This window comes from Myotis myotis, unplaced genomic scaffold (genome assembly GCF_014108235.1).
Source record: "Myotis myotis isolate mMyoMyo1 unplaced genomic scaffold, mMyoMyo1.p scaffold_m19_p_22, whole genome shotgun sequence".
NCBI lineage: Eukaryota > Metazoa > Chordata > Mammalia > Chiroptera > Vespertilionidae > Myotis > Myotis myotis.
Window position 1 is genome coordinate 2,632,724 of NW_023416327.1, and position 11,293 is coordinate 2,644,016.

Consider the following 11,293-nt stretch of genomic DNA (forward strand, 5'->3'; position numbering starts at 1 on the left):
CTAGAGGCCCGGTGAACGAAATTCGTGCATGGGGATAGTGGGGAAAGGGGGCCCCTCAATCTGGCCTGCAGGACCTCTCCAATCCAGGACCTCTTGGGGAATGTCCGACTGCCTGTCTGTGCCCGCACTTTTAACAGATGACAGCTCCATTGTTGTTTCTTTATTTTCATGCTTAAACCCATTGGAATTAGTAGGTATTCAAAGTGTGTATACATTTTGGGGGGACACCCTGTATATCTCTAGTCAGTGGTGAAAGGAACCAACAGTGGATTTGGAACCCCCAGACAGGGAAACTCGCTCACTCCCCACATGTCTCCCCACTTCACTTTCCACCTTCATGGGCAGCGGGAGAATCAATGTTTTCTCTCATTAACTCAGAAAAGCACGTCCTGTCACCCGCTGCCCAGCAGGAGTGCGCTAGGCCCCACATGAGCAAGGCTCAGTCAGGGCAGCCTTCGCTCATGGGTCCTGGCACCCAAAGTGCACATTCCTCCTCTGCAGTCGCCCCAACTCTCCACCGTTTCACGGAGAGGATGGAACTCCTCGCCTCCTGTGGGTTCCCGATCTTGAACACTGACTGAGGACACCTCCGCGAGGGCCGCCCACGCCCACCAGGTGTGTCTGTCTGCACCTGCTCCCACCTCAGCACCTGCATTAGCCCCACATAGGTAATCTCATCACTGCACTGGCCTCCGTGGGAACAGGGCATCACCACTCCGCCCTCTCACTGTCATCTCACAGGTGCCCACCCTCAGCACCCAGAACACCCAGACACTCTCCAAAGGACATGAGCATGCTGGCGGGGACGTGCGCACATCCTGTGGGGGATGTAGGCATGCTGGGGTTGATGGAAGTGTAGCGGAGGGGCGGGGGGAACTTGCACGCACCTTGGTCTGGGATTGTTGCAGGGACGCAAGGGTGACAGCGTGCTGGGGGAGCATTCGCACACCAGGGCGGGAGGAGAGGATGTGTGCACTGGAGGCCTGTGGCTTTGCAGATCTGCAAACCCCCGTGGTGTGGCCAGGAGGACATCAATCTGGCCCACAACAGTGGCTGTCCCTACAATCGCACACCTTCTGGGCCAGGAGATGGGACTTCTACAGCCACTCCTCAGCGCTGATGGCTTGCAGGTGCTACTTCAGCTCAGCCCGCAGGCTCTGCTTGGCGTGCTCACAGCTGCCACCACCACCATTTGGGGAGACAGGCCGCCCTCCGCCAGCCCGCATCCCTTGCCCAGAGGCTCACCACACGCACTGCCCACAGGCCTGGAGCAGCCTGGGTGGGACGGGATGCCAGCATGTGCTGCTCATCTGCCCGGAGAGGACAGGGCAGGGCAGGGTGGAACGCCTGCCCTCAGCCACTCGGCGCCTGTTCACCTGCGTGCTGCCCACAGGCCTGCCATCTTTGTCGGGTTAATTTACATACTCACTCCTGATTGGCTGGTGAACGTAGCAGAGGGACGGTCAATTTACATGTTTCTCTTTTATTATATAGCAGTGGTTCTCAACCTTCCTAATGCTGCGACCCTTTAATACAGTTCCTCATGTTGTGGTGACCCCCAATTTCATTGTTACAAATTGAACATAATTAAAGTATAGTGATTAATCACAAAAACAATATGTAATTATATATGTGTTTTCCAATGGTCTTAGGCAACCCCTGTGAAAGGGTTGTTCGACACCCAAAGGGGTTGCGACCCACAGGTTGAGAACCGCTGTTATATAGGATAATTACGTGTAATTTTATTTATCCTATTTTATTCTTCCTTCCTATTTCTTTTGTTGTTTACCTTCTGCCATGTAGATAATATTCCAGTTTGGTTTTATGGGGCTCAGAGATAGGTATATTCACTGTTTCTAGCTCTTCAGGCTTTTCAGAAAGAATTCTGACCTGCATATTTCTAATTACACTTCAAGAATGAGACTAACTCTCTTGACTTAGAAGGGCAACTGAAGAGGTCTAACTTGATCCACGTTTTATAATGTGGAGACCTAATTTAAATTCATGGTTGCTTTTATAAAAGGCATGTGTTTACCAGAATCTGTACATATCTGAAAAAAAAAGTCTGACAGGGAAGAGAAGGATCTTTGGGACAGCTTTGAGGCCTCATCTCTGAAAATTGTCAGAAAATGTGTCATAAAATATGGCTGTTTGTTCAGACACCTTTTAATTAAAAAAATATATCAGATGTCCCTGAAATTTGCATTGGGAATGCCAATTGCACAGTGAAAGCGGGCAGCTCTTGTTATGAGCTCCTGGCCGTGGCCTTGCTGTCTAGAGATGAATGGCAGGAGGCGGATCCACTTCTGCGAAGCCAGGCGCCTCCTCTCGCCACTTGCAGCAGCGGCTCCACGCAAACGGGACTAAAATAAACACTGCATTTAGATGACCCCAGGCCGCCGGGCAGCCGGAGTCACTCACAGAAATGGGAAACCGGAACACTGATACCAGATATGAATTAATGGAAGTGGGACTGAGACAGTGTCTAATGAAAATAATTTGTAAAATGATTTGGAGATTGAAGCTGGTGTTCCTTCCCGGCCACCGCCCGCCGCCCAGCGCGCTCAGGGCCTCGCGGAGGCTGGCAGAGAAAAGGCTCATTTGGGTCCTCGGCTGTGGCTGGGAAAATGGACAAAGGGCTTTTCGTGGGAGCCCAGGCCTGGGTGCGGCAGGCTGGCCTCCCAGCTCCTGGGGCTCTGCCCACTTTGCCGTGGAGGCTGAGGCTGTGCTGCCTGCCCCTCACACAGCGCGTGGGAGAGCAGGCCCGGTGGGCCAGGTGTGGGCAGGATGTGCAGCCGGGCCCCAAGCACCCTTGGGGGTGGGCAGGGCGCTCTGTGCAGGTGGGAAGGGGCCCCGAGCACCCATGGGGATGGGCAGGGGGTGCTCTGTCAGGTGGGCAGGGGCCCTGAGCACCCGTGGGGGTGGGCAGGATATTCTGTGCAGGTGGGCAAGGGCCCCGAGCACCCGTGGGGGTGGGCAGGGGGCGCTGTGTGCATTGGGCAGGGGCCCCAAGCACCCGTGGGGGTGGGCAGGGTGCTCTGTGCAGGTGAGCAGGGGCCCTGAGCTCCCGTGGGGGTGGGCAGGGGGTGCTCTGTGCAGGCGGGCAGGGTCCCCGAGCACCCGTGGGGGTGGGCAGGGTGCTCTGTGCAGGTGGGCAGGGGCCCCGAGCACCCGTGGGGGTGGGCAAGGTGCTCTGTGCAGGCGGGCAGGGTCCCCGAGCACCCGTGGGGGTGGGCAGGGTGCTCTGTGCAGGTGGGCAGGGGCCCCGAGCACTCGTGGGGGTGGGCAGGGGTGCGCGTGAAAGGACCCTGGAAGCTCTCTGGCTGCCAGACCCCAGCCTGGGAGGGCGGAGGTGCATGCAAGGCCCCGGCCCCTCTCAGGATGCAAATGTGCGGCCTGAGGTTTCTCTCTCAGTCCCCCTGCGTCCGCACAGTCCTCGCCCACATCTCTCTTTACGAGTAAACGATAATTAACGGGAGCGGCTTGTCATGTTGAGACACGCGCTGCTTCACAGTCTAAGGTTTTGTGAAGCAGAACACGGCTCCAGTTCAGAAGGGCCTGCCGGACCTCGCGGCGGGCGGGGAGCAGGCGTGTGGGCGCGGCCTCCGGGGGGGGGGGGGGGGGAGGACTCGCTCTGCTGGCTGCTCTGCGCTGGGAAAGCAGCGAGCGCGGTGGGCGGGGGCGCGGGTCTCAGTGAGCACGAGCTCCTCAGCACGGGTAGCCTGCCGATCTCCACATGACCACGAGCGCTCAGTCCCGCACACAGTGCTAGACTCCTTCCTGCTTTACACACTTCGCATGCAGCTGCCAGATGTTTGGCTCAGACCCGCCAATTAAATAAGTTGCACCTCCAGAAGCACAGAGCGGTGGGGGAGGCCGCTCAGGGGGCCTAGGCCTCTGGCTCTCCCCGTGCGCTGGGAGAAGTAGATGCCGGGACTGGCCGTCATTTAGAAAATAACCAAAAATGCTAGAATGTGAAGGTGCAGAGATGCACTTTGCAACATGTCAGCTGTTGGGAGACGTTGGAATTCTAGGAGATCCCGAACCAAGTGAAAGCAGGACCCTAAGTGGACATTGACGACCTTCTCTTGAGGGCATTTTCCAAACATTGGCATTCACACCTCGCAGGCTGTGGGGAGGAGGCAAGGGGGGTCACCTCAGAACAACCGCAAGCACCCCCACTGGCCCCTAGGGCTTCCGTGCTCAGCACCAAGATGGGGAGGTGGGGAGTGGGTTCACACCAGGGCTTTGAGCACAGTTGGCCTCACAGGAACACGCTGCCCACATGCACCCCCACGTGGCCCCTAAAACCCAAGTGAGGAAGTTAGCGTAGGGAAGGAAGCTCACGTCCTCACTGGAGGAACCCGCCATGTTCTCTGTCCTCAAAGGGCTCCCACAGTTAAAATCCCAGGAGTTTACAGCAACATGCTGGAGAAGAAGGAGCCGTGAGCAAAGGGCGGCTGAAAGGATGGACAAAATAAACCCGGAGGGTCCAATGACGAGACCTAGAACATAAGTTTAAGTATTTTCATCTGCTTAAAGGAATCTACAAGAGGGAGGTAAAATATGAACCAGCGATTAAGAGCCTCAAAAATATTAAAACAATAGAATTTTTAAATGGAAGATAAAATAGAAAGTTTAAACTCAAGAAATGAGTATAAAAGCAGATTAGATATAGTTGAAGAGGGAATGAGTGAACTAAAAGATAGAACTGGAGAAATTATCGAGAATGCAGCCTAGAGCAGTGATGGCGAACCTTTTGAGCTCGGCGTGTCAGCATTTTGAAAAACCCTAACTTAACTCTGGTGCCGTGTCCCATATAGAAATTTTTTGATATTTGCAACCATAGTAAAACAAAGATTTATATTTTTGATATTTATTTTATATATTTAAATGCCATTTAACAAAGAAAAATCAACCAAAAAAGTGAGTTCGCGTGTCAGAGGTGTCATAGGTTCGCCATCACTGGCCTAGAGCGATAAAGAAAAGAAATGCATGAATTTTAAAAGTAAGGAGTCTTAGAAGACAAGGCACGACCACCTCATATACACTTAACAGGAGTCCCGGGCAGGACAGGCGTCGAGAGGCGCTACCTGAAGATACAACGGCTGAAAATGTATGTCACCTGTGGAAATACCGATTCTCAAACTCAGTACGTCTATTGGAGTGACACATTTCCAATCTGCGTCCATAACAGAGAAGCTGCGCAGACAAGGGAGGGTCTTAACGCAGGCGAGGCGGGGGACGGCCATCCGGCTGGAAGGAGCGGGCCTGGGCAGGCTCCCAGCGGCCGAGTGAGCCAGACGGTGGGGAGAAAAGCCTTCCTACTTCTGAGGGGAAATAGTTGTCAACCTAGAATTACACTGAGAAAATGTCTTTCAAAAATGAGGACTTAAAAAGAGGTGAATAAAGATACTTTCAAAAAAATGAGCTTGTCACCAATGGATCCTCATTTAAGTTAATACAAAAAGATTTCCTACAGACAAAAGAAAAGAAGCCCCGAAGGAAGATGTGAGATGCAGAAGGAACAGTGAGCAAAGGGAGCAGCCGCTGTGGACGTGGGTCCGGCCCGCGATGCCCGTGGGGTGCGCTCCGTGGAGGCAGCCAGCGCCATGCGGCGGGGCCGGCGGCAGGACGGGGCTTGCAAGTGGGGCGGAAGACGGGGTGGAACCTGCTCGGACGAGGGCTTGCTTCTTGTGGACGAGCAGAGAAAAGGGTTTCCTGAGGTGGGATCCGCTCCTGGCGAAGACGGGGTGCAGACGGGAAACAAGGACTGAGCCCGCGAGGCTCAGGGGGAGCAGCAGGGCACGGGGGCCTGGGCGGCAGGGGCGCTGCTGCGGGAGATGCTGGCCAACAGCGTCCGCTGGGCCCCCCACACACGCCTAGAATTATACTGAGAGAAAAGGGCTTTCAAAAACGAGGACTTAAAAAGAAGAGTTGAATAAAAATACCTCAGCAGCCGCCACCCTGATCGTCCGCAGCCACCACGCAGTCGGACCCTCCTCCAGCAAAAAGAGTGCCATTCGATGGAGGCCCGGGTGGTGTCAGCGCTTTTCAGCAATAAAGTATTTTTCATTAAAGCATGTTGACTGTTTTTCCGACACGATGCTGTCATGCACGTAACAGAACACGGAGTGTAAACAGCTTTACACGCACAGGGAGACAGAGGCGTCTGGGGCTCCCTTTTTGTGACACCCGCTTAGTAGCGGCGGCTGGACCCGGCCTGGGGATCGCTGATGCACACCCAGAGCGCAAACCTTACGCAAAATGATGACTTAGACCTTATTGGAATTTTAAAAAGCCGAACCACAAACTGCGGTGAGGTCTTGGCAGCCCGTATGCCGACAGTGTTCGTGGGGGGTGTTTAAAGCAACAGGAAGAGCCAGCCCAGCAGAAAAGCAGGCAGAGCAGAGGAGAACGCCTGGGAGAGGAAGCCGAGGTGAACAGGGTGCTCGCCTAGTTAGCAATGGAAAGGGGGCAGGGGAAGCCCCGGGAGATACACTGCTGCATCTACCAAGTTGGCAAAGGTGATTGAGTCTGACAGTGAGGCTCTGGGCGATAGAAACTCTTAGAGAAACTCAGGGACATGGACAACAGGAGTGCTTGCCTGGGATGGACATGGACAACAGGAGTGCTTGCCTGGGATGGACATGGACAACAGGAGTGCTTGCCTGGGATGGACATGGACAACAGGAGTGCTTGCCTGGGAAGGACAGGGACAACAGGAGTGCTTGCCTGGGATGGACAGGGACAACAGGAGTGCTTGCCTGGGACGGACAGGGACAACAGGAGTGCTTGCCTGGGACGGACATGGACAACAGGAGTGCTTGCCTGGGACGGACTTGGACAACAGGAGTGCTTGCCTGGGACGGACATGGACAACAGGAGTGCTTGCCTGGGACGGACAGGGACAACAGGAGTGCTTGCCTGGGACGGACAGGGACAACAGGAGTGCTTGCCTGGGACGGACAGGGACAACAGGAGTGCTTGCCTGGGGAGGGGGAAGGAGGGGCAGAGGGTCCAGGGGGATCAATGGTGATGGACCCGGACTTCACTTGGGGTGGCGATCTCACAATATAGTGTCAGGTGATGTGTTCTGAAACGTGCACCTGAAACCCGTGTAATTCTGTTAGCCAGTGTCACCCCAATACATTCCATTAAAATAATTAAATGCATCACTTTTTTAAAGAAACTCTTACAAGCTGACGGTAGGAGGGTCACTGACGCCATCACTTTGGGACTCTGTGTCCAGGGGACTCCACGGGAGGAAACCTCCTGTGTGTGCCCGAGATGGCAGTCCCTGGATGGGCAGGTAAAGGAGAAATAGCCCGGTGTCCACTGAGCCAGACAGCTGGCTGGAGAAATGGATCGTGTAATAGCCACGCGGCGTGGACACGACACCCACAGGGACATTCTGAACAAAGGAGCCCCAGACACAGGTCGGGGGGAGCCAGTCAGAGAGGAACATGCTTAAGTTCAAAATAAGCAGCAGACACGGGTGAAAAAGTCCAGAAAAAGAACCGATCTACCCAGAATTCGGGGGGGAGTGAGTGGGGCCACAGGGCTTGTAGTGGTCGGCAAACTCATTAGTCAACAGAGCCAAATATCAACAGTACAACGATTGAAATTTCGTTTGAGAGCCAAATTTTTTAAACTTAAACTATATAGGTAGGTACATTGTTATTAACTTGATTAGGGTCCTCCTAAGGCTTAGGAAGAGCCACACTCAAGGGGCCAAAGAGCCGCATGTGGCTGGCGAGCCGCAGTTTGCCGACCATGGGTAGGGTATCAAATGTGATTGCTTTTTTATTATTGAATTAGTTGAGATGAAGTACAGATGTAATTATGTTTCATTTCTTTTTCAGAGTGTGGGTATCATGGCATTTGTTGTCTTATTCTTTGTAACCAACACATATTTTATAGGTCCTCCTCGGTATCTAACATGTCATTAAATGCAAGTATAAATTATATATTTGAATTGCAAATTAACAGGAAAAATTCTCTAACTCTCAAGAGAAAGTCATGGTGGCCTTGGCTGGGTGGCTTAGCTGGCAGGAGTGCCATCCTGTGCACCAGGAAGGGTGTAGGGTTGCTCCCCGGGTGGGGCGCGTATAGGAGGCAACTGATGGATGCTCCCTTCACACTGATGGTTCTCTCTCACTCTCCCTCTCAAATTAAAGATAGGTCCTCAGGTGAGGATTTAAAAATGAGAGAGAGAGAGAGAGAGAGAGAGAGAGAGAGAGAGAGAGAGAGAGATTCATCGTAGTTGGCCAGGGACATCCTCCCAGGAGCATGATACGTATTGAATTGAATGGTGTTTTATACACATGCAAGCAAATGCACATTTGTTTTTTCTACCAACACGACTTTGCTGTATCTCAGCAGAGTGGGCCTTGGTTACTTGTGTTGTTGGGTTGTTGTAGGAGCTAAGGTGGCCTCTTCAAATGGGGCTCCTCCAGGTGGGGTGGCTCTGCATGGAGGCTGCTGTCTGCCATGACCTCCCTTTGATGGTCAGAGGGCACAGCACTCAGGGACACGGTGGTCAGAGGCGTGAGCCAGGTGCTGGGTCTGTGGGGTGAGCCGGGTGCTGGGTCATGGTGTGAGCCGGGTGCTGGGTCATGGTGCGAGCCGGGTGCTGGGTCATAGTGCGAGCCGGGTGCTGGGTCATGGTGCGAGCCGGGTGCTGGGTCATGGTGCGAGCCGGGTGCTGGGTCATGGCGGGAGCTGGGTGCTGGGTCATGGTGCGAGCCGGGTGCTGGGTCATGGTGTGATCCTGGGGACCTGGTTTCTGGGCCCAGACTCACTGCTGCCCTCCTCATCCTGTGTCAGAGGCAAACGAGGGAGGATCTGCCAAAGCTGAATTGGAGAGGAGAGGGAAGCGCCCGCCGCCCAGGGGGCCAGTCATCGGGCCTGGTTCCCAGTGAGCATGTCATGAGGACCGTCATTTTGTTCTAAAATAAGACCTCGCTGTTGGCAGCCACATCCCATCGTTTCTCCCAGCAGGTCTGGGTCTCCTGGGACGGCACCTTCTGCCTGGAGGGGGGAGGGGGGCCGGTCCTCAGGTCTCCCTCTTGTGGCTTGTGCCCAGTGTGGCGCTGGGACTGGGGTAGCGCAGGGAGGGCACGCCGTGTCCAGCAGAGGACAGGCCCCGCGCTAACCCTGTGCTTCTTCTTCTTCCCGACAGTCAGCAACAAGGACAAACTGGAAAGATCGTCGGGACTGCGGATTCTTCAAGCCGGAGTGGGGTCGGTGAGTGGCGGGGGCTGCCCTGAGATGCGTCGGTGCGCGGTGTGCTGTCGGCGTGGAGGCCTGCGTCGCGGCCAGTGTGGTGGCCCAGTAACGTCGCGTGCTGGGGCGGCTGACTGGCTGGTGCCAGGTGAGCCGTCCAATGGTTGAGATGCTGGTGCCGGTGCCAGTGCCGGCTAATGTGACTGTTTTTGGTGGCCTCTGAGGAAGCAGTCATGAGTAAGAAAAACAGTGAAACCGTCAGAACACACAAACCGTCAGAACTTGTTTCGTTCACTGTGCACTAGTGGGCCGGGGAGTTGCCCTTCCCTCGGGGCGGGGGGGGGGGGGTACTGTATCTCAGCCGTTTTGGGACGTGTCTGTGGGGAGGTGCTACAAGGCCGGCGCTTCCACAGTAGGATGTGAGTCCCGGCAGCTCCGGCCAGGCGCGCTCCGCTGGTATCGGAAGGAGGCGCTTGACCTGACACTCGGTCAGCAAGTGCAGCTGGCAGCGCCCGAGGCCTGCGGGGCGCATCCTGGTCTCCAGGCAGCTGAACTGACTGCAGACGGAACAGCGCTGCTCCCTCTTAGAAGGGGTGTGGCCACTCTGAGTCCGCGTGGACCAAACCGGCCTTTGCCGTTGCTGTAGACACTAGATTTCATGGCCTCGCCGTCTCGGACAATTGTCCATCGGGCAGCTGTCATGAGGGCTCCTGCTGATGGCTGAGACCCGCCGCTTTCTTGGGGGAAATCTCCCCGCAGCCACAAATCCTGCTCCCACACGAGAGCCTGTGTAACTGGCCGTTTTCACCACCAGCAGCTCCGCCCTGACGGGGAGCAGGCGTGCAGGGGCGGCTCTCGGGCAAGCGCGGCGCCTGCGGCTTATGCTCCTGTGACAGCGCAGGACGCACACGGGGACTGACAGGACCCGTCGGAGGAGGTGGGAGGGATGGGGCCCCAGGACCGCCGGTGCCCACGGAAGGGCTGTTTCCGCAGCACGGATATTTCTGGTGTCCAGGGCAGGCTAGGAGTGTGTCTGGATGTGAGGCTGGCCCTGCCGGGGAAGGGCAGGACTGGCAGTGGGTAGAGAGGAACCCATCTGGCAGCTGAACCGGGAGGGCCTCTTCTGGCTGGAAAGGAGCTCTCCTGCTTCTCAGGGGCTCGAGCAGTGGTTCTCAACCTTCCTAACACCGCGACCCTTTGCTGTGGTGGCCCCCAATGTCATTGTTACAAATTGAACATAACTAAAGCATAGTGATTCATCACAAAACAATATGTAATTATATATGTGTTTTCCATTGGTCTTAGGCGACCTCTGTGAAAGGCTCGCGACCCACAGGTTGAGAACCGCTGCCCTAAAATGTCCAATCTGTGCTCACACGCTACCCTCAGGTCTGTGTGAATTTGTCATGCGATGTGCGTGGCGGTGGGCAGTGTGGCTCCGTGCCACGGGCACCACGGGAATGAGGGGCGGGGGCGGATCCTAGTGGATGCCTGGACACAGCTCCGTTTCCCACCGGGCCCCACGTGGTCCTCTCCTGTCTGTGGGAAGATGCCGAGAGCGTACATGGCTGCTGTCAGAACCGGAATCCGGGATTTAGCGCTTTGCCGACAAGAACGGCTTTCACGCAGGTGTGGGCCCGGTTGGTGCGCAGGGAGTGTGGGCAGTGATGGCCCCCTGACCGGGACTCCTGCAAAGTTGGCTGAGACAGGTAGCCCGGCTCAAATGGTGCTGGTGGCCTGCACCAATGGTGGCTGGAGGTCCCCCGGGGCCTCCATGGGGACGGCTGGGATTTCTGTAATGAAGACCTACTTTTAACCAGCGGCTGGCGGCAGCCTCCATAGCTTTAAAAACACATCTCGCCCTCCTGCTCAATGTCACACTCCCAGAAGTTTATCTCAAGGTTCGCCAGGCAAGAGAATGGGAAAAACGCAGCTTTGGGAAAAGCCCAAACTGATCTAAATGTAAAAGCATAGTAAGGTAACTAATCACATTGTATTAGCCAAATAAACCAAATTCAATGATTCTGGTAAAAGTCGGATGAGGCCCTGGCCAGGGCACATTCCA

General features: G+C 55.3%; 1 protein-coding gene across 1 annotated transcript in view; it reads left to right on the forward strand.

Annotated features, from left to right (window-relative positions):
- LOC118679016 (receptor-type tyrosine-protein phosphatase N2-like) overlaps nt 1–9,952 on the forward strand; it is a 296,986-nt gene extending 287,034 nt beyond the window's left edge. Inside the window, exons 12-13 of the mRNA XM_036355245.1 lie at nt 9,185–9,249; nt 9,875–9,952. Of these exons, the coding sequence (XP_036211138.1) occupies nt 9,185–9,249; nt 9,875–9,952 (143 nt within the window). The remainder of the gene's footprint in view (nt 1–9,184; nt 9,250–9,874) is intronic.
- The last annotated feature ends 1,341 nt before the right edge of the window (nt 9,953–11,293 follow it).